We start from the raw sequence: 21,648 nt of genomic DNA on the forward strand, positions 1-21,648 counted from the left end.
ATGGTTTAAAAAAAAGCTAAAGTTGCCACAGTCCTGCTGTCTCGTTAGAGAGAGACAACTCGTGGTGGTTTAATCCATGTCCCTGGTCTTTAATCATCAAGGGGAAAAGTTCCTTCCTGTTTACACCATCTATACCCCTCAAACCTTTGTTAAATTTGTCCAATGTAACAAATTCCATGAATTTGAAGAATTGTGAATTTTTTATATTGCTTTTGCCCTGTTCTCAACTCTGTTCCCTGGTGACTAACTCCAGCCTTCCCCATGACAGCACACTTGGATTAAACCGATGCGATTTCAATCCCGGTGTTACATTTGTTTCTGGCATTAGCTTCCAGCCTGATGTTTGTACCATTACGAAGAACATCTATTTCCACCTCCGTAATACTGTTCGACTTCACACATGTCTCAGCTCATTGCTCAGCTCAGCACATTCCCTTAACTCCAGACTTAAGCTGATGTCAGGAAAAACAAAGTCTGAACCAGAGATAGGGGGCTATTTGCACTTAGTTCTTTGAGTCTCCTGCTGAGTGCTGATCTGGGATCATTCACTTGCAATGTGACAGGATCTATTCGATACATCACTATAAAAGATTATCTGATCATTATTGTTTTGGGGGCCTTGCTGTCCATAAATTGGGTGCTGCCTTTCCTACGTTACAACAATGACTACACTTCAGTAAGGTGTTTGATAAGGTTCCCCACAGTAGGCTGATGGAGAACGTGGAGTCACATGGGGTCCAGGGTGTTCTAGCTAGATGGATAGAGAACTGGTTGGGCAGTAGGAGACAGAGAGTAGGAATAGAACGGAGTTTCTGTGCCCAGTGGTGTCCCACAGGGACCACTGTTGTTTGTGATATACATAAATGATCTGGAGGAAGGTATAGGCGGTCTGATTAGCAAGTTTGCAGATGACACTAAGATTGGTGGAGTAGCAGATAGTGAAGGGAACTGTCAGAGAACACAGCAGAATATAGATAGATTGGGTGGAGAAATGGCAGCCTTCAATCCGTGTAAATGTGAGGTGATGCATTTTGGAAATCCAATTCAAGAGAGAACTATACAGTAAATAGAAAAATCCTGAGAAAGATTGTTGTACAGAGAGATTTGGGTGTTCAGGTCCATTGTTCTCTGAAGGTGGCACCGTAGGTCGATAGAGTGGTCAAGAAGGCATACGGCATACTTTCCTTCATCGGGCGGGGTATTGAGTACAAGAGTTGGCAGGTCACGTATAGGACTGTGGTTCGGCTACATTTGGAATATTTCGTACAGTTCTGTGCAACAGCGGGGAAGAAGTTGTTTTTGAATCTGTCGGTACGTGTTTTCACAATTTTTGCCCGATGGAAGAAAGTGGAAGAGAGTGTCTCTTGGAGGGGTCTTTGATGATGTTGGCTGATTTCCCGAGGCTGCAGGAAGTGTAGAGGGATTCAATGGATGGAAGGCTGTTTTGATGAACTGCTCTGTGTTCACAAACCTCTGTAATTTCTTGCAGTCTTGGGCACAGCAGTTACCATACCAAGCTGTCATCCATCCGGATAGGAAGCTTTCTATGGTACATCTATACAAATTGGTAATAGTCATTGTGGACATGCCAAAGTTTCAGTTAATGAAGTTGCTGTTAAAGTTAGCTTCATCCACTGTCGTTCGTCGATATATTGAAGCCATAAATCTAAGAGTACAATACACCATTGTACAAAGAGTTCTCTAGGTACATTTTTTTCCGGCTTGTCAGACTGAGCTTTGCTCTTGTTCCCAGTGGACTGCAGACTGTAGAAGTTGCAGAACCCTGTATGTATCTTCTAATTAGAATAACTCTGCAATGTGCAGGCTGGTGATTAATGACACTGTCCAACTGTCAATTGTCTCCTGAGCTCTTGCACCAAGATCAAAGTGAGGCGAGAGAACAGACCTACCCAGAACCTTGACGTATTGCAGTAATTACAACGCAATGTTGTCCCTGCAAGATATGTCTAACCTTTGCAGCATTGAGGAGTTTTAAAATCAGAATATACATTCTTAACAATGAAAGGAATTATCGGGTGTGGGAGGGATTGGATTTTGGTCCTAATCTTTTTAATCTTAAGTCACTATTGGAATGGCTGAAGTTTGGGTTAACTGAGATTCTGTGAAGGGCTTTTGCCCGAAACGTCGATTTCGCTGCTCGTTGGATGCTGCCTGAACTGCTGTGCTCTTCCAGCACCACTAATCCAGTATTTGGTTTTCAGCATCTGCAGTCATTGTTTTTACCTTGAGATTCTGTTGCTCTTCCTGATGAAAGTCTTTTGTCCGAAACCTTGATTCCTGCTCCTCGGATGCTGCCTGACCTGCTGTGCTTTTCCAGCACCATTCTAATCTTGAGTTTCTTTTGCTGTCAATTTGGAAGCACGCACACTTTCAGGGGTCAAACAGGCCCTGCTTTTATAGAAAATGGTTCTGAAGACATGGTAACTCTGTTTCCGTCTCCACAGATGTGTTTCCTGTTTTTGTTTCATTCTGGCCTTGGGTGGTTTGTGTAAATATTTTTGAACGAATCTGTTTGGACAAGTTCGGATGCTCCTCAATAATGGATGCAGTTTAAACCCAGTCCTTCTAGCCTAGACGTAGGAGCAGTACCTCTGGTGGGTAGCTTGCTTATGCATTCTGTGGATGTGGTGCCAAAATGTTCATCAAATAAGAGAAGTATACTCTCTTGCGCACGTCATTCTGGACTTTTTGCAATTTCAAAGATACCACAGAAGGCTTCCAGAGTTAGGGAGAGGAAACACATTTAGTAATGAGGCTCTGTGGTTTTTGGAAGGATTCACCACTCACCTTTTCCACACCACTCCCAGGGTTTCCCTCCAGGCCAGCTGGCTCTGAGTGGGACTCACTCACTGAATTACACAGTTCACTGCTTTCATTCAGATGAAGCCTGATCATAAATAAACTTCACCAGATTGATTCCAGGGATTAGGGCTTTGAGTAATGCAGAGTAGTTTAGGTTAATACTCTCTGGAGTTTTGAACAATGATAGGAGAACTAATTGAGGATAGTAATGGGAAGTTGCGTGTGGAGGCTGAAGAGATTGGGGAGGCGCTGAATGAATACTTTTCGTCAGTATTCACTCAGGAACAGGACATTGTTGTCGATATAAATACTGAGGCACGAATAAGTAGAATGGATGGCTTTGAGATATGTAGAGAAGAGGTGTTGGAAATTCTGGCAAGGGTGAAAATAGATAAGTCCCCTGGGCCTGATGGTATTTATCCTAGGATTCTCTGGGAAGCAAGGGAGGAGATTGCAGAGCCATTGGCCTTGATTTTTGTGTCCTCTTTGTCGACAGGAGTAGTGCCAGAGGACTGGAGGCTAGCAAACGTGGTTCCCTTGTTTAAGAAGGGGAGTAGGGATAATCCTAGTAACTATAGGCCAGTGAGTCTCACTTCTGTTGTGGGCAAAGTCTTAGAGAGAATTGTAAGGGATAGGATTTATGCACATCTGGATAAGAGTGATGTGATCAAGGATAGTCAGCATGGTTTTGTGAAGGGCAGGTCGTGCCTCACAAACCTTATTGAATTCTTTGAGAAGGTGACTAAGGAGGTAGATGAGGGGAAAGCGGTAGATGTGGTATATATGGATTTTAGTAAGGCGTTTGATAAGGTCCCCCATGGTAGGCTACTGCAGAAAATACAGAGATATGGCATTGAAGGTGAGTTGGAGGTTTGGATTAGGAATTGGCTCTCTGGAAGAAGACAGAGGGTAGTAGTTGATGGCAAAGGTTCATCTTGGAGTGCCGTCACTAGCGGTGTTCCGCAAGGATCTGTTTTGGGACCATTGCTGTTTGTCATTTTTATAAATGACCTGGAGGAAGGGTTAGAAGGTTGGGTGAGCAAGTTTGCGGATGATACGAAAGTCGGAGGAGTTGTAGACAGTGAGGAAGGATATGGCAGGTTACAGCGGGATATAGAGAAGCTGCAGAGCTGGGCAGAAAGGTGGCAAATGGAGTTCAATGTAGCTAAGTGTGAAGTGATTCACTTTGGTAAGAGTAATAAAAAGATGGATTACTGGGCTAATGGTAGACTACTTGGTAGTGTGGAAGAGCAGAGGGATCTTGGTGTCCATGTACACAGATCTCTGAAAGTTGCCACCCAGGTAAATAGTGCAGTGAAGAAGGCATATGGCGTACTGGCTTTTATTGGTAGAGGAATTGAGTTCCGGAGTCCTGAGGTCATGCTGCAGTTGTATAAGACTCTGGTGCGGCCGCATCTGGAATATGGTGTGCAGTTTTGGTCGCCATACTATAGGAAGGATGTGGAGGCACTGGAACGGGTGCAGAGGAAGTTTACCAGGATGTTGCCTGGTATGGTAGGAAAATCCTATGAGGAAAGGCTGAGGCACTTGGGGTTGTTTTCATTGGAGAAAAGAAGGTTTAGGGGTGATTTGATAGAGGTGTACAAGATGATTAGGGGGTTAGATCGGGTTGACAGTGAGAACCTTTTTCCACGTATGGAGTCAGCTATTACAAGGGGGCATAGCTTTAAATTAAGGGGGGGTAGATATAGGACTGATGTTAGGGGTAGGTTCTTCACTCAGCGAGTTGTAAGTTCATGGAATGCCCTGCCAGTAGCAGTAGTGGACTCTCCCTCTTTATGGGTATTTAAGCGGGCATTGGATAGGTATATGCAGGATAGTGGCTTAGTGTAGGTTAAGGGGTGCTTTGATCAGCGCAACATCGAGGGCCGAAGGGCCTGTACTGCGCTGTAATGTTCTATGTTCTATGTTCTATGTTCTATAAGATGCAAAAGGGAATTGACAAATGGGCTGCCCAGTGGCTCAGTGGTTAGCACTGTGTTTAGTGAATTGGTCACCCCGCTGGTTAGGATTGCTGAGGGAGACAGTGAATGGGTGACCAAAAGACAGAAAAAGAGTAGGAAGGCAGTGCAGGTGTCCCCTGCGGTCATCTCCCTCCAAAACATGTATACTGTTCTGGGTACTGTTGGGGAGAGATGGCTCACCAGGGGAGGGCAGCAGTTGCCAGGATCATGGCACCGTGGCAGGCACTGCTGTTCAGAAGGGCAGGAAAAGGACTCGTACAGCCATAGTCATAGGGGATTGTATTGTGAGGGGAGTAGATAGGTGGTTCTGTGGCCGAACACGAGACTCCCAGATGGTATGTTGCTTCCCAGATGCTCGGGTCAGGGATGTCACCGATCGGCTGCAGAACATTCTAAAAGGGGAGGGTGAACAGCCAGTTGTCTTGGTGCATATAGGCACCAACGATATAAGTAGAAAGCGAGATGAGGTCCTGAAAGAAGAATTCAGGGAGCTAGGAGAGAAGTTAAAGAGGAGGTCCTCAAAGGTAGTGATCTCGGGATTACTACCAGTGCCACATGCTAGCCAGTGTAGGAACGAAAAAATAGGCAGGATGAACACATGGCATGAGAGATGGTGTAGGAGGGAGGGGTTCAGATTTGTTGGACATTGGGACTGGTTCTGAGGAAGGTGGGACTATTACAAAATGGACGGTCTACACCTGAACCAAACTGGAACGAATGTCCTGGGGGGAGATGTTGCTACTGCTGTTGGGGAGGTTTTAAACTAATGTGGCAGGAGACTGGGAACCAGAACGGAAAACAAGTAGGCAGCGAGGTGGAGACTGGAAACTGTAAGAACCGTGAAGATAGCATTAATAAAGGGAAGAGTAGGCTGAGAGCAGATGAGTGCAAAAGAACTGGTGGCCTGAAGTGCATCTACTTCAATGCAAGGAGTATAGAGTGTAAGGCAGATGAACTTAGGGCTTGGATTGGTGCCTGGGAGTATGACATTATTACCATCACAGAGACTTGGTTGAAGGAAGGGCATGATTGGCAACCAAATTTTTCCAGGATATAGGCACCTCAGACAGGACAGGGAGGGAAATAAAAGGGGGTGGGGGGGGGGTGGAGTTGCATTGCTGGTCAGGGATGATATCATGGCTATTCTAAAGGAGGACACTTGAGGGCTTGAGCAGTGAGGCATTATGGGTGGAGCTGAGAAATAAGAAGGGTGCAGTTACATTGTTGGGGCTGTATTACAGACCTCCCAACAGTGAGTGTGAGGTAGAAGAACAAATAGATAAACAGATTATGGAAAGATGTAGAGGCAACGGGGTGGTGGTGATGGGAGATTTTAATGTCATACACTGGGATACACTTAATGTCAGAGGTCTGGATGGAGTAGAATTTGTAAGAAGCGTCCAGGAGAGTTTTCTAGAGCAGTATGTCAATAGTCTGACAAGGGAAGAGGCCATATTGTACTGGTACTGGGGAACAAGCCAGGCCAGGTGGCAGAAGTAGCAGTGGGAGATTTATTTGTGAACAGTGACCACAATTCTGTAAGTTTTACAATACCCATAGATAAAGAAGAGAGTGATCCTAAGGGAAGAGTACTAAACTGGGCCAAGGCCAATTATATCAAAATTAGGCAGTAGCTGAGAAATGTGGATTGGACACAGCTATTTGAAAGGAAGTCCACATTTGAGATGTGGGAGGCTTTCAAAGATAGTGCAGGATAGGCATGTCTCATTGAAGGCAAAGGATAGGAAGGGCAAGATTCGTGAACCGGGGATGACAGGAGAAATTGTATGACTAGCAAAGAGGAAAAGGGAAGTATACATAAGGTCTAGGCAGCTAAAAACAGAACGGGCCCTGGAGGAATATCGGAAGAGTAGGACAAGCCTTAAACAAGGAATCAAGAGGGCTAAAAGGGGTCATGAAATAGCTTTAGTGAGCAGAATTAAGGAGAATACCAAAGTATTTTATTCTTACACAAGAAGCAAGCGGGTAACTAGAGGAAGGATTGGTCCACTAAAAGATAACAAAGGAAGGCTGTGTGTCGAACCTGAGAGAATGGGTGAGATTCTGAATGATTACTTTGCATCAGTGTTCACTGAGGAGAGGAACATGATGAATCTTGAGATTAGAGATAGAAGTTTGATTAGTCTGGATCACGTTGACATAAGTAGGGAAGATGTGTTGGGTAGGCTAGAGGTTATTAAGGTGGACAAATCCCCAGGACCGGATGGGATCTATCCCAGGTTGCTGAGGGAGGCGAGAGAGGAAATAGCTGGGGCCCTGACAGGTATCTTTGTGGCATCCTTAAATACAGGTGAGGTGCCAGAGGACTGGAAGGTTGCTCATGTTGTCCCCCTATACAAGAAGGGTAGTAGGGATATTCTGGGTAACTACAGACCAGTGAGCCTGACGTCGGTGGTGGGAAAGTTGCTGGAGAAGGTACTGAGGGATAGGATCTATTTACATTTAGAAAAGAATGGGCTTATCAGTGATAGGCAACATGGTTTTGTGTGAGGGAGATTGTGCCTTACCAACTTAATAGAGTTCTTTGAGGAAGTGACCAAGTTGATAGATGATGTCATATACATGGATTTCAGTAAGGCATTTGATAAGGTTCCCCATGGTAGACTAATGGAGAAAGTGAAGTCACATGGTGTGTAGGGTGTTCTAGATAGGTGGATAAAGAACTGGTTGAGCAACAGGAGACAGAGAGTAGTAGTTGAAGGGAGTTTCTCGAAATGGACAAAGGTGATCAGTGGTGTTTCACAGGGGTCAGATGGAGTTCAATCCAGACAAATGTGAGGTGGTGCATTTAGGCAAGTCTAATTCTAGAGCGAATTATACAATGACAGAAGAGCCTTGGGAAAAGTTGATGGGCAGAGAGATCTGGGAGTGCAGGTCCATTGTGCCCTGAAGGTTGCTGCACATGTGGATAGAGTGGTCAAGAAGGCATATGGTATGCTTGCCTTCATCGGACGGGGTATTGAGTATAAGAGCTGGCAGGTCATGTTAAAATTGTACAAGACTTTGGTTCAGCCGCATTTAGAATACTCTGTACAGTTCTGGTCGCCACATTACCAAAAGGATGTGGACGCTTTGGAGAGTGTGCAGAGAAGGTTTATGAGGATGTTGCCTGGTATGGAGGGTGCTAGCTATGAAGAGCGATTGAGTAGGTTAGGTTAGTTTTCATTCGAAAAAAGGAGATTGAGGGGGGACCTGATTGAGGTTTACAAAATCATGAAGGGTATAGACAGGGTAGACAGAGACAAGCTTTTTCCCAGGGTGAGGGATTCAATAACAAGAGGTCACGCTTTCAAGGTGAGAGGTGAAAAGGTTAAGGGGGATACATGTGACAAGTTCTTCACACAGTGGTGGGTGTCTGGAACGCATTGCCAGCCGAGATGGTAGAGGCAGACACGGTAGATTCATTTAAGATGCATCTGGACAGATGCATGAGTAGGTGGGGAGTAGAGGGATCCAGATGCTTAGGAATTGGGCGACAGGTTTAGACAATGGATTTGGATCGGCTCAGGCTTGAAAGGCCGAAGGGCCTGTTCCTGGGCTATAAATTTTCTTTGTGCTTTGTTCTTTGCTGCCTCACAGCACCAGGGACCCAGTTCAATTCCAGCCTTGGGTGGCTGTCTATGTGGAGTTTGCACATTCTCCCTGTGGTTTCCTTCCACAGTTGAAAGACGTGCAGGTTAGAGGTGGATTGGCCCAGGGATGTGCAGGCTAGGTGGGTTTGCCATGGGATAGGGAAGGATAGGGTGGGGGGTGTTGGCTCTCAGGTTCCTCTTTGCAGGATTGATGGGCTGAATGGCCCGCTTCCACACTGTAGGGCTTCTATGATTTGAAGTTGATGTAGGGGGGATGTTTCCTTATGTGGAGTAACCTGTAACAATATAGTTTTGGGACATGGGCGGCAGATGTAAAATAGAGTTGAGAAGGAATTACTTCTCTCAAAGGTGTGGCGGATGAGGAGACATTGAGTAAATTTAAGGAGGAGATAAAGAGTAATGGGTTGAAGTGTGATGGAGGAACAGGCATGGAGGCTGACAGGAGATCAGCCAGGATTGTATTGAATGGTGGAGCAGGCTTGAGGGGCTGAATGGCCTCCTCCTGCTCCGAGCTCTTAAAGGATGTACCTGTTATGTGGAGGGAAGGGAGAGTTCTGCTTTCAGATCCAGCCACTCAGTGCACACAGGGAAACTCCACCACGGTTACCACCCACGTATACCATTTCTATTTAGCAACAAAACAAAATTGTTCTTTCAGTTTTACACCAAAGTTTTGTATTTCTCTCCTGCTGTCTATTGCTGCCTTTTATTGTGCACTTTGGCAGCCTGGAGCTGACCTTCCTGCTGCTCCCTTTTTAATTCAGCTCCTTAAGAACTTGTTAGCAGCAAAATAAATCAGGTCTGTCTGAAGTGAATTCCTGTGGAACTTTGTTTTTGTGGGGAAATGCCTGTTGTCCGTGTCTCCTATCCTTTAAAGGGAAAGTACGCAGAATGAGAATCCAGATATTTACCTCATCCTTTCAATTCTTGTTTCTTTTTTGACGTTCAGATCCATTCTTTCAGTTGCTTTCCACCTGGTTCCCAAATCAATCCCAACGTGAACCCTGACCGAACTTTCCCTGCTAAGCTGCTGAGACAACACAGCAATTTTACTTAAAATAAGGTGTATATAAAGTCTACAAAATAAAATAAATAGTTAAAATAAGAGGAGGGGGAAATTGTGTCACCTTTTTGCTTTGTGTCAAATGGAAACGAGTGTTTGTTTAACTGCCATCAAATGGCATTGACTTTGCAGTTTTTCATTGACAGTGACAGAAAAGGTCCTGCGCTGTATTTTAAATGTGTTAGCTGCTTTTGAACATGAGCAAGGGCAAGAATTACCTTTACAACTGGAAAGCTGCTTTAGGTGTATCAATATGCCTGGAGGCTATGTCTGTGCAGAGTTCATGGTGATTGGAAACGGGAGAGGTTAATTCCTGAGCCCAAACCCCAGGCAGGAAGCTTAAGTCATGACAGGGTCAGGTATGCACCACTCCCAGTTTTCTAAGTAATTTCAGTGATTGGAGTGCGCCCTCCTGAAGTCTGACAATGTCTTCTCTGTGGGGGTTGGTGGGTGTGTATGTGTGACTCCCTATCTAGCCCCCACACTCTGGAAATTATCTGCTGTACCTGCTGAGGAGAGATCCCGTGTTAATCTTCTCTCTTATCTCCGGGATGATCCACTGGCCTTGGAGACAGTGCACAGAAGGTTCACTCGGCTGATCCCAGGTACGGAGGGATTCCCTCATCAGGAGAGGTTGAGCAGGCTGGGCCTGGATGGTTGTGGTTTTAGAAGAAAGAGAGGTGACTTTCTTGATATAAGATTCTCCGGGGCCTTGCCAGGGTGGATGTGGAAAGGCTGTTTCCACATCCACCCTGGCAATCATCGCTACTTGTTATTAGCTTTTAATCATCGCTACTTGTTATTAGCTATCGGTGCAATTTTTCTTTTACTGATACCAGGCCAGTTTGACATTATTTCCTAATTTTACAAAGCTGAAAGGTAAAGGTAGTCTCTGAGATCTCATGATGTCCAGGGACACCCTGTGTGAGAATGCACTTGAATTCAGATGAGAGGAATCATAAACCAAATCTGTATTGAATTATGAGATGTGAGTTTTGAGCAACCATTCCTGTCCCATATTTCGGATATATCAGCTGGTACTGCCTGAAGCCAGTAGAGGTATCTTTGAAGACAATCACTCCTGATTTATTCAATAGACAGAGAAATCTCCATATGTGTTCATTGGTGGGAACAGCTTTCTCTGTGTATATATCTACATTCATATGCAGAGGTGTTATTGTGTAAACATTTGTGAACCTAAAAATATCAATAAATTATCCGCTGAAGCATAATGATATTCCATGGCTGTATAAATTGTATAGCGAGCAGAAACTGTTTTGATACATTATTGATACAAGTTACAGCAACATATTATTTAATTATTTGCTCACACTCCACATCCTGTCATTTAACCTCCCAAACTTCAATCTATTTTCACGACATTCAGAGCTTGTGAGAAATGATTTGAAGGATTCATCTCAATTTGTAAGAAAAATAGTTCTACAGAAATGTAACTGCCCGTACCTGAACATAAAATGTCATTCCAAAGTGATGAAAGAGTTAAATGTGATCTCAAGACAGATTGCCCTCCAGTGAAGTTAATAAGATTTAAATAAACCATCAAATATTCCACTCTAACACCAAAAAGAGAAGCAAGGTTGGAATTAAGGAGTTACATAACTGCTTTTTTGTAAGAGCTCCTTCAAGGTCATACTCATTTCCACAGTTAATTTTATAAAGAGCATTCACCATTTAAAAGACCATTAACTGAAACTATTTAATACTGAATGAACACACAGTTAATTGTTTTCTATATCTCCCTTTGCACCAGACATACATAAACTCGTTTCTCATTGAAACAAAAACACCACCTACAAACAATACACATTTCTATAAACGCAGTACAGATTATGAAAATATTTTTCAATATGTTCTGAGATACTTGAATTCACTCTTTTAAGAATTGTTCTGATTACAGAATGCAGGATTAAGATGGTCTGGAAGATTCCGGAATAGATGTAGCCTTGAGCTGGCTATACATTATTGCTCTGGTTTTAGTTTGGCTGCGTTTTGGATTATGTTGAGTCTAACAGAGGTGCTACCTGATTCTGGTCAAAAAGGCGCCTCTTCACGTGACGGTACAACTCACGAGCTCTCAGCCCGAAAACTAGGGAGCACAGGCACCGAGGCAAGACCGAGAAAAGAGAGATGTTAATCAAATGTAACTGGGCTGTGACTTGCACTTTGATGGATGTGCTTTTGACCAAGTTGGAGTAAACGATGTAGTTGGCGACGGGGATGAAATAAAGGAAAAGCTGAAGGCCGTGGAGGAGCACGGTTTTGCGGGCACGCACTTTGGGTGACGTTTGGCGAGCTTCCCTGTATATCATGCAGTAAGAGAACACGATGGTCACCGCGCTGGCCAGGAAGGTGAGAGCGAGGACAGCCTGCTGGGCTTGAAATAAAGCAAAGGAAGTTTCTAGAATCCCTTCTTCGACTGGAGGAAAGATGCAGCGAAAGGATTCCATGACCAGTGTGGGTGTCCCAGCCCACAGAAGTATCAGGAAACATATCAGGGGGTGCACCGCGGCTAAGAGCCATAGGAGGGTGATGATCTTCTGAGTTTTGCTGGCCGAGCAGAGAGCGCGGTAGTGGAGAGGCCAGCAGATTGCAATGTATTTGTCCACAGCCATAGCAGTGATGGTGAAGAACCCACTAATGAAGCTGGAAAAAACCAGCAGGTAATTGATGAGGCACAGCAGGATGGGTATTCTGATAACTGCTGCCCACATCACTGTGGTGGTAATCAGTAAGAGCAAATAGAGCAGGTCGCTGATAAGGAGACTGGCAAGTAGCAGGTACCTTGGCTCCTTCCGCAGAGCAGAAATCCGGAAAATAGTATCCAGCATGGCTCCGCTGAAAAGCAGTGTAACCAACAAACAGGCTGTCTCTGGCAGTAATAAAACCCATGAAGGACAACGGAGATACTCCCCAGTCCCATTGACTGAAGCATTCAGCATTTTCCCGAATGCCTCAGGTTGTTCTCTCCCAAGTGTTCAGTTCAGTTCCTCAGTGCCAGTTGGAAACCGTGAGGTACTGGCTTGATGTTTCTCTGTAGAACAGTTCCACAGCGTAGGCAACTGGTCATGCAGCAACTTTGAATAAGCAAGAAGACCCACTCTGAAGTAGAAAGGAGCACATCAAACCAAATAGGATCAAACAGAGTATCAGGGGAGGCAGGTTTTGAGCATGAACTGGCTCAGCATTGCTTTAATGTTACCAATTTATAAAAAGAAGATTGACTTTTGTGTTTGCAATAAAAGGAATTGAAACTTTTTGATAGATGGAAATAAACACTGAGTAAAGGTCGCTGGTGGAATTATGCAGGGTCTAGTATTTCCTCAGCCTCAATTTTACAGATGGCATGTTAAATATTCTACAACAGCACACAGTTTCAAAGACTGGCAAATGTTAATTGATATTTATGTTTAATATTCACATATAGAGAGCTCTTAACATCTAATAATCCTGAAGTAAAATTGTAAACTAATTCTTTTATTAGATCCTACTTGGAGCCATATGCAAACATTATTTGTGTAGTGGTGAAATCACAATAACTGACTGAAGTATTCAGTTAATGAATATTACACCCTCCTCATAAAAAATAGGAACAGTTAAAGTAGGAGCATGGATACACTAAGATCCTCAAAATAAAATAAAATCACGGAATCTCTACAGTGTGGAAACAGGCCATTTAGCTTATTAAGGTCACAAAAACCCGCTAAAGATCATTCTCCTCAGACCCATCACCCTGACCTGTAACCCTGCATTTCCCATGGCTAACACACCTAGCCTGCACACTATGGGTCTATATAGCATGGTAAAAACCGTGGCCCAACATTTCAACTCCCCCTCCCACTCTGCCGAGGACATGGAGGTCCTGGGCCTCCTTCACCGCCGCTCCTTCACTACCAGATGCCTGGAGGAAGAACGCCTCATCTTCCGCCTCGGAACACTTCAACCCCAGGGCATCAATGTGAACTTCAACAGTTTCCTCATTTCCCCTTCCCCCACCTCACCCTAGTTCTAAACTTCCAGCTCAGCACTGTCCCCATGACTTGTCCGGACATGTCCGACCTGCCTATCTCCTTTTCCACCTATCCACTCCACCCTCTCCTCCCTGACCTATCACCTTCATCCCCTCCCCCACTCACCTATTGTACTCTATGCTACTTTCTCCCCACCCCCACCCTCCTCTAGCTTATCTCTCCACGCTTCAGGCTCACTGCCTTTATTCCTGATGAAGGGCTTTTGCCCGAAACGTCGATTTTGCTGCTTCTTGGATGCTGCCTGAACTGCTGTGCTCTTCCAGCACCACTCTAATCCAGAGTCTATAAAGCATGGCCAATCCACCTGTGGACTGTGGGAGACAACCAGAGCACCTGAAGGAAACCCACACAGACACAAGGAGAATGTGCAAACTTCACACACTTGCCCGAGGCTGGAATTAAACCCAGATCCCCGGCATTGTGAGGCAGTATGCTAACCACTGAGCCGGAACTTTACTTTTCCACTTGGTCCTTTCATTGCCTGAGAGACCAAAACTCTGTCCATCTGTTTCTTGAATTTACTTGATGCTGGAGTCTCCCCATTCCTCTGGAGAAGAGAATTCTGAAGAATTCAGAGTCCCACTGTACAGGACTCAACCAGACCCCATAGGCCTGGACTTAAATGAGCAAATTCTTACACTCATCATACATTTAATTCAAAAATTGATCCTCTCTCCGGTGTATTGCTTGTGGGTTGTGTCTATAGTGCAATGAGAATATCTCACTGAAGGTAACACTTCAGATGTTATGACAGAACTTGAACAATGAGTTCCCTGTCGAGGGGTGCAAATTCGAGTTTGGCTCCTTATGAGGATACTGAAATAATTATCCAGTTGGCTTTGTTGGTGCTCATGGCTTATTAACATGATATTATTAATTAAAATATTCATCTACATAGAATTCTAGATGGTACCAGGTAGATGGAAGGACAGATAACACTGACTGAATGAGAGGGCACATTGCCACAGAGGAACAGGAGTAGACCATTCAGTCCCTTTGGCGAAAGTGAGGATTGCAGATGCTGGAGCTTAGAGTTGAGAGTGTGGTGCTGATGACGGGCTTAATATCGACTGAAACATCGACTCTCCTGCTCCTCGGATGCTGCCTGACCTGCTGTGCTTTCCCAGCATCACACTCTCCATTCAGTTCCTTCGGTCTGTTCTGATCTTCAGTGAGATCATAGCTGCTTTTGTGGCCTGTGTTAAAATTCATGAGGATCTAATCAGGGATAGCCCCCAAACTCATTTCTCTCCAATAGTAAAAGAACATCATGACTGGATCAGAGCAGAACCAAATACTGGGTTTTAAGGTTTGCAGTCTGAGCACAAGATTACATGCATTTCCCGTAAGCATTGGAGCTGGATCTAATCACACAGTGCTCAAATGATTTCAAGAATCCAACAGGGAGAACTATTGCCTGTGGACCACACCAGATTCTCCACAACAGGGGCAAGCAGGACAGGAGGATGTACAGTGGGGGCATGTGTATCTCTGGAACCCCCTCCATGATAACAGAGAGTGAGTGACGTGGGTAACCTGATCGCTCAGTGGTTAGCAGTGCTGCCCTGCAGTGCCAGGCACCTGGGTTTGATTGCAGCCTCCATATATTGTGAGGGTTTCTTTTGTAAATGTACACAGATTTATTGACGGATTGTATTCTATGATACAGTTTCTGAGAGAGTGTATGGTTAGACTGTGTGAATACATCTTGAAGAAACATAAGTGATGCAAACTTAGTCTGTGTGGAGTTTGCACATTCCCCCTGTGTCTGCATGGGGATTCTCCTACAGTCCAAAGAGGTGCAGCTTTGGTGGATTGACCATGCTAGATTGCCCATAGTGTGTACAAATGTATAGATTAGGTAGATTAGCCTTGGGAAATGCAGGACTACAGGGATAGGGTGGTTGGGTAGGCCTGGGTGGGATGCTCTTCGGAGGGTCAATGTGGGCTCAATGGGCCAATGGCCTGCTTCCATACTGTAGGGATTCTATGATTATCGCTGAACGGTTAACCCAGAGACCCAGGTAATGTTTTGGGGACATGGGTTCGAATCCCACCATAGGAAGATGGTGGAATCTGAATGAAGAGTCCAATGATGACCATGACACCAATGTTGATTGTTGGTTCACGCTAATGTCCTTTAGGGAAGGAAACTGCCAGCCTTACCTGGTCTGGCCTACATATGACTCCAGACCCACAGCAATGTGGTTGATTCTTAACTACCCTCTGGGCAATTTGGGATGGGCAATAAGAACAAAGAACCTTACAGCAGAGGGACAGGCCCTTTGGCCCTCCAAGCCTGCGCCGATCCAAATCCACTGTCTAAACCTGACGCCTATATCCTAAGGGTCTGTGTCCCTTTGCTCCCTGCCCATTCATGTATCTGTCTAGATACATCTTCAATCATGTGATTGTTCCCGCCTCTACCCCCTCCGCTGGCAATGCATTCCAAGCACCCACCATCCTCTGCATAAATAACTTTCCATGGATAACTCCTTAAACCTTTCCCCTCTCACCTTGAACTCGTGACCCCTAGTAATTGAATCCCCCACTCTGGGAAAAATCTCCTTGCTACCCACTCAGTCTATACCTCTCATGATTTTGCTGACCTCCATCAGGCCCCGCCCCCCTCAACCTCCATCTTTCTAATGAAAATAATCTTAACCTACTCAACCTCTCTTCATAGCCTCCATACTAGGCAACTTTCTGGTGAACCTCCTCTACACTCTCTCCAAAGCATCCACATCCTTTTGGTAATGTGGTGACCAGAACTGTACGTAGTATTCCAAATGAATCAAAGTCCTATACAACTGTAACATGACCTGCCAACTCTTGTACTCAATACCCCGCCCGATGAAGGAAAGCATGCCGTATGCCTTCTTGACCACTCTATCGACCTATGGTGCCACCTTCAGGGAACAATGGACCTGAACACCCAAATCTCTCTGTACAACAATTTTCCTTTCGGGCTTTTCCATTTAATGGATAGATTGCTCTTGAATTGGATCACCTCACATTTGCCTGGATTGAACACCATCTGCCATTTTACCACCCAATCTATCTATATTCTGCTGCATTCTCTGACAGTCCCCTTCACTATCTGCTACTTCACCAATCTTAGTGTCATCTGCAAACTTGCTAATCAGACCGCCTATACCTTCCTCTAAATCATTTATATATATCACAAACAACAATGGTCCCACATGGATCCCTGTGGACAGGTCACAGGTCTCCATTTTGAGAAACTCCCTTCCACTACTACTCTCTGCCTCCTGTTTCCCAGCCAGTGCTCTATCCATCTAGCTAGAACACCCTGGACCCCATGCGACTTCTCCATCAGCCTACCATGGGGAACCTTATCAAACACCTTACTGAAGTCCATGTATCTGACATCCACAGCCCTTCCCTCATCAATCAACTTTATCCCTTCCCCAAAGAATTCTATTAAGTTGGTAAGACATGACCTTCCCTGAACAAAACCATGCTGCCTATCACTGATAAGTCCATTTTCTTCCAAATGTAAATAGATTCTATCCCTCAGTATCTTCTCCAGCAGCTTCCCTACCACTGGCATCAGGCTGATAATTGCCTGGATTATCCCTGTTACCCTTCTAAAACAAGGGAACAACATTAGCAATTCTCCAGTCCTCTGGGACCTCCCCAGGTTCTAGGATGCTGCAAAGATATCTGTTCAGGCCCCAGCTATTTCCTCTTTCACTTCCCTCAGTAACTTGGGATAGATCCCATCTGGACTTGTCCACCTTTTAAAATACCCACACTTTCTCCCTCCTTACGCTGATTTGACCTAGAGTAATCAAACATCTATCCCTAACCTTAACATCTGTCATGTTTCTCTCCTTGGTGAATACCAATGCTAAGGACTCATTAAGAATCTCACCCATTTTTTCTGACTCCAAGCATAACTTTCCTCCTTTGTCCTTGAGTGGGCCAAACCTTTCTCTAGTTACCCTCTTGCTCCTTATATATGAATAAATGGCTTTGGGAATTTCCTTAACCCTGTTTGATAAGGATATTTCATGACCCCTTTTAGCCCTCTTAATTCCTCGTTTCAGATTGATCCTATATTCTTGATATTTTTCCAAAACTTCATCTGTTTTTTGTTGCCTAGACCTTATGTATGCTTCCTTCTTCCTCTTATCTAGTCTCACAATTTCACCTGTACGTCCATGGTTCCCTAATCCTGCCATTTCTATCCCTCATTTTCGTAGGGACACATCTGCCTGCACTCTAATCAACCTCTTTAAAAACCTCCCATATATCAAAATGTGAATTTGCCTTCAAACAGCTGCTCCCAATCCAACTTCCCCAGCTCCTGCCAAATTTTGCTATAGTTGGCCTTCCCCTGATTTAGGGCTCTTCCTTTAGGACCACTTTCATCTTTGTCCATGAATATTCTAAAACGTACAGAATTGTGATCACTATTCCCAAAGTAATCTTGTACTGAAACCTCACCCACCTGGCTGGGATCATTCCCGAACACCAGGTCCAGTATGGCCCCTTCCCGAGTTGGACTATTTACAGACTGCTCCGGAAAACTCTCCTGGATGCTCCTTACAAACTCTGCTCCATCTAGACCTCTAACACTAAGTGAATCCCAGTCAATGTTGGGAAAATTAAAATCTCCCATCACCGCCACCCTGTTACTCCTCCATTTTTCCATAATCTGTTTACATATTTGTATCTCTATCTCACGCTCGCTGTTGGGATCCCTGTAGTATAACCCTGACCTGGCCAGTGAAACCCTCATCCTGTGAATGAATTTTTAAAAAGTGTCTCTCCAAGTCAAATTTGCGATGTGGCATCAAACCACACAATAAAAGACGTTATTATTGGTTTGGCTACTCAGTGCTTGTTTATACACAATCACCCATAACACTCTGTGCAAGAACACATAGAGTCAGTTTCAGGACATGTCAGTTTGGTTAAGTTCAGCCTTTCTCTACCCTTTCTGAGGTAATAATTGAAATAAGGCCTTGTTTTCTAATTCAGAAACATGCTGCGAAAGAGATTTCCACTACAATGGGAAAAGAATGTTGCATTCGGCAGGTTTTGATGATGGATAATTAAGTCTGCATCCTTCATAATTACAGTCATAGAGACATAGAGATGTACAGCATGGAAACAGACCCTTCGGTCCAACCCATCCATGCCAACCAGATATCCCAACCCAATCTAGTCCCACCTGCCCGCACCCAACTCATATCCCTCCAAACCCTTCCTATTCATATACCCAGCCTTTTAAATGTTGCAATTGTACCAGCCTCCAATACTTTCTCGGGCAGCTCATTCCATACACGTACCACCCTCTGCATGAACAAGTTGCCCCGGGTCCCTTTTAAATCTTTTCCCTCTCACCCTAAACCTATGCCGGTTGGCTCTGAATTCCCCATCCAGGGAAAAGACTTTGTCTATTTATCCTATCCATGCCCCTCATGATTTTATACACCTCTATAAGGTCACCCCTCAGCCTCTGACACTCCAGGGAAAACAGCCCCAGTCTATCCAGCCTCTCCCCTTAGTTCAAATCCTTCAACCCTGGCAATATCCTTGTAAATCTTTTCTGAGCCCTTTCACGTTTCATAACGTTGGATAGGAAGCACACCAGAATTGCACACAATATTCCTTGTACAGCCACAACATGACCTCCCAACTCCTGTACTCAATACTCTGACCAATAAAGGAAAGCATACCAAACACCTTCTTCACTCTCCTATCTACCTGCGACTCCTAATTCAAGGAGCTATGAACCTGGACTCCAAGGTCTCTTTGTTCAGCAACACTCCCTAGGACCTTACCATTAAGTGTATAAGTCCTGCTAAGATTTGCTTCAGTGGAGGAAGTGTTGATCTCCAAACCAGTCTAATCTTCAATGAAGCTATAACTGAATGCCAATGAGACAGTGTGTCAGAGTCCATTTAAATTTCCTATTACCCACTGAACTAGTGGCTAGATTTTATTTTGTAATAGTGGATGTTCTGAGGATCATGTTTCAATCCTCACTAAATATGGGAGAGGTTCCAAAGGACTGAAGGTTTACAAACTGTCCAAAAACGTGAAAGATAATGTAATTGTACACTGGTCAATCTGGCTTCAGCGATGGGCAAATTATTCTAAGCCGATGGACCTGCAGAATGAATGATTAGTGGATCAAATCAGGGATAGTCACAGCCTTGCTGTGTTAAGGGAAGGTTGGTCTTGCTAACTTAATTGCGAAGTAACAAAGAGGATTGTAGGTAGTTGTGCACTGGATGTTGTCCAGGTGGATTTTTAAAAAGGTATATTAAGGAAAATTAAATTCCATGCACTACCGGGAAATATGGATCCAAAATTAGATCAGTAACAAGACAATGATTGACAAGTGTTTCTGAAATGGTAAGCAGTTTCCAGTAGTGTTCTGCAAGGCGCTATCCAGTGTTAGCCCATTATTAATTTAGGTTTAAACATCTACGATTTCCCAAGCATACCTCACACAAAAACTGTTTGATAATTGACAGCAGTGAAGGATAGCTGTTGAATGTAGGAAAATGTCAATGGTTTGAGTGGGCAAAAAAAAAATGTGGTAAGTGGAATTCAATCCAAAGATGAGCAAGGCAAAGGAATGCACAATAAAATGAGAGGATATTGAGAGGGATAAAGGAACTGAGAGTCACTGTTAAACAACATGAAGTAAGACCCTTCACTCCAACTCGTCTATGCTGGCTAGATATTCTAAACTGATCTAGTCCCATTTGCCAGTATTTAGCCCATATCCCTCTAAACCCTTCCTGTTCATATACCCATCCAGATGCCTTATAAATGCGGTAATTGCAGCAGCCTCCACCAATTCCTCCACCAGCTTATTATATACACGCACCATCCTCTGTGTGAAAAAGTTGCCCTTCAGGTACCTTTTATATCTTTCCCCTCTCACTTTAAGCCTATGCCCTCCCTACCCTGTGAGCATGACTGGCTATTTACCCAATCCATGCCCTTCATGATCTTATAAACATTTATAAGGTCACTCCTCAGCCTCCGACACTCCAGGGAAAATAGCCCTAACCAATTCAGCCTTTGCTCAAATTCTCCAATCCCTGCATCATCCTTTGTAAATCTTTTCTGACCCATTTCAAGTTTCACAGTATCTTTCCTATAGCAGGGAGATCAGAATTGAACACAGTATTCCACAAGTGGCCTCACCAATGTCCTGCCCAGTCACATGATGTCTGAACTCCTGTACTCAGTGCACTGACCAATGACCTTCAGCACCCTGTGTACCTTCAATGCCACTTCAGGAGCTACGCACCCTGCACCCCTGGCTTTCTTTGTTCAAACATCTTACAGTGCACGCCACAGATACTGTTGGTGGAAACACGGGTACATAAAAACCTGGCAAATGGGATGATTTCCTCATTGGGCAAAGTACTGAGTACAATTCTTCAAGATGTATTCACACAACCTAACCTTGCACTCTCTCAGAAAACAAACCACGTGGAATACAATCAATCAACAAATTTGTATACATTTACAAAACAAATCTTTGCAATATGCACATAGTAACCTACTGAATCTTTCTTATGGAGTCCCTCGTGTCTACTCTGTAGAATCCTTATATTAAAATACTGACTCTGGTAGAACTATACAACCCAGTTATGAGCACTTATACGGGACTGCTAACACACTGCAGGGAGACAACTAATCTTCTTGCTGCAGTTTAGAAGTACTGTAGTTATTTGAGACAACAGAATACATGTTAAAAAGCATGCAAATAGATCAATGTCACTTAATTAGCTAAATTAATCAGGTGGCAGTTGGTATCAACCACCCTATTGATTGAGGAATGTCACGATCATTGAATCATTATCAATGCCGCACTTGTTACTGGTGATCTAGGAAACAAATTTATTCAGTGAAGGTCTCTGGGGGTTGTTATGTAAAGCAGTGTTAATTTAAGAGGGTTTGTTTTGTCATTAGAGATTGTGTTGAGTAAGGAAACACAATGAAAAACTCTCCAGGTGGGACCTGACCAGCTCAGGCATGGAGAACAACACTGTAAATACGGTCAGTCTTCTGGGGTGTCCACCCGCAGCACCCCCTTGCTGCTGGGTAGGAATGTG

General features: G+C 44.2%; 2 protein-coding genes across 4 annotated transcripts in view; one reads left to right on the forward strand and one right to left on the reverse strand.

Moving 5' to 3' along the window:
• The window catches only part of dner (delta/notch-like EGF repeat containing), a 293,020-nt gene that overhangs the window by 44,625 nt on the left and 226,747 nt on the right, over positions 1-21,648 (forward strand). The window lies entirely within an intron of this gene.
• On the reverse strand, positions 11,501-12,445 carry LOC140478572 (probable G-protein coupled receptor 148). The gene has a single exon (XM_072571795.1). It carries the CDS (start codon positions 12,443-12,445, stop codon positions 11,501-11,503), a length of 945 nt encoding a protein of 314 aa, XP_072427896.1.

Source organism: Chiloscyllium punctatum, chromosome 6 (assembly GCF_047496795.1).
Source record: "Chiloscyllium punctatum isolate Juve2018m chromosome 6, sChiPun1.3, whole genome shotgun sequence".
Lineage (NCBI taxonomy): Eukaryota > Metazoa > Chordata > Chondrichthyes > Orectolobiformes > Hemiscylliidae > Chiloscyllium > Chiloscyllium punctatum.

Coding starts and splice junctions, on each gene's coding strand:
- LOC140478572 (XM_072571795.1), bottom strand. CDS start 12,445: ATGCTGAATGCTTCAGTCAATGGGACTGGGGAGTATCTCCGTTGTCCT.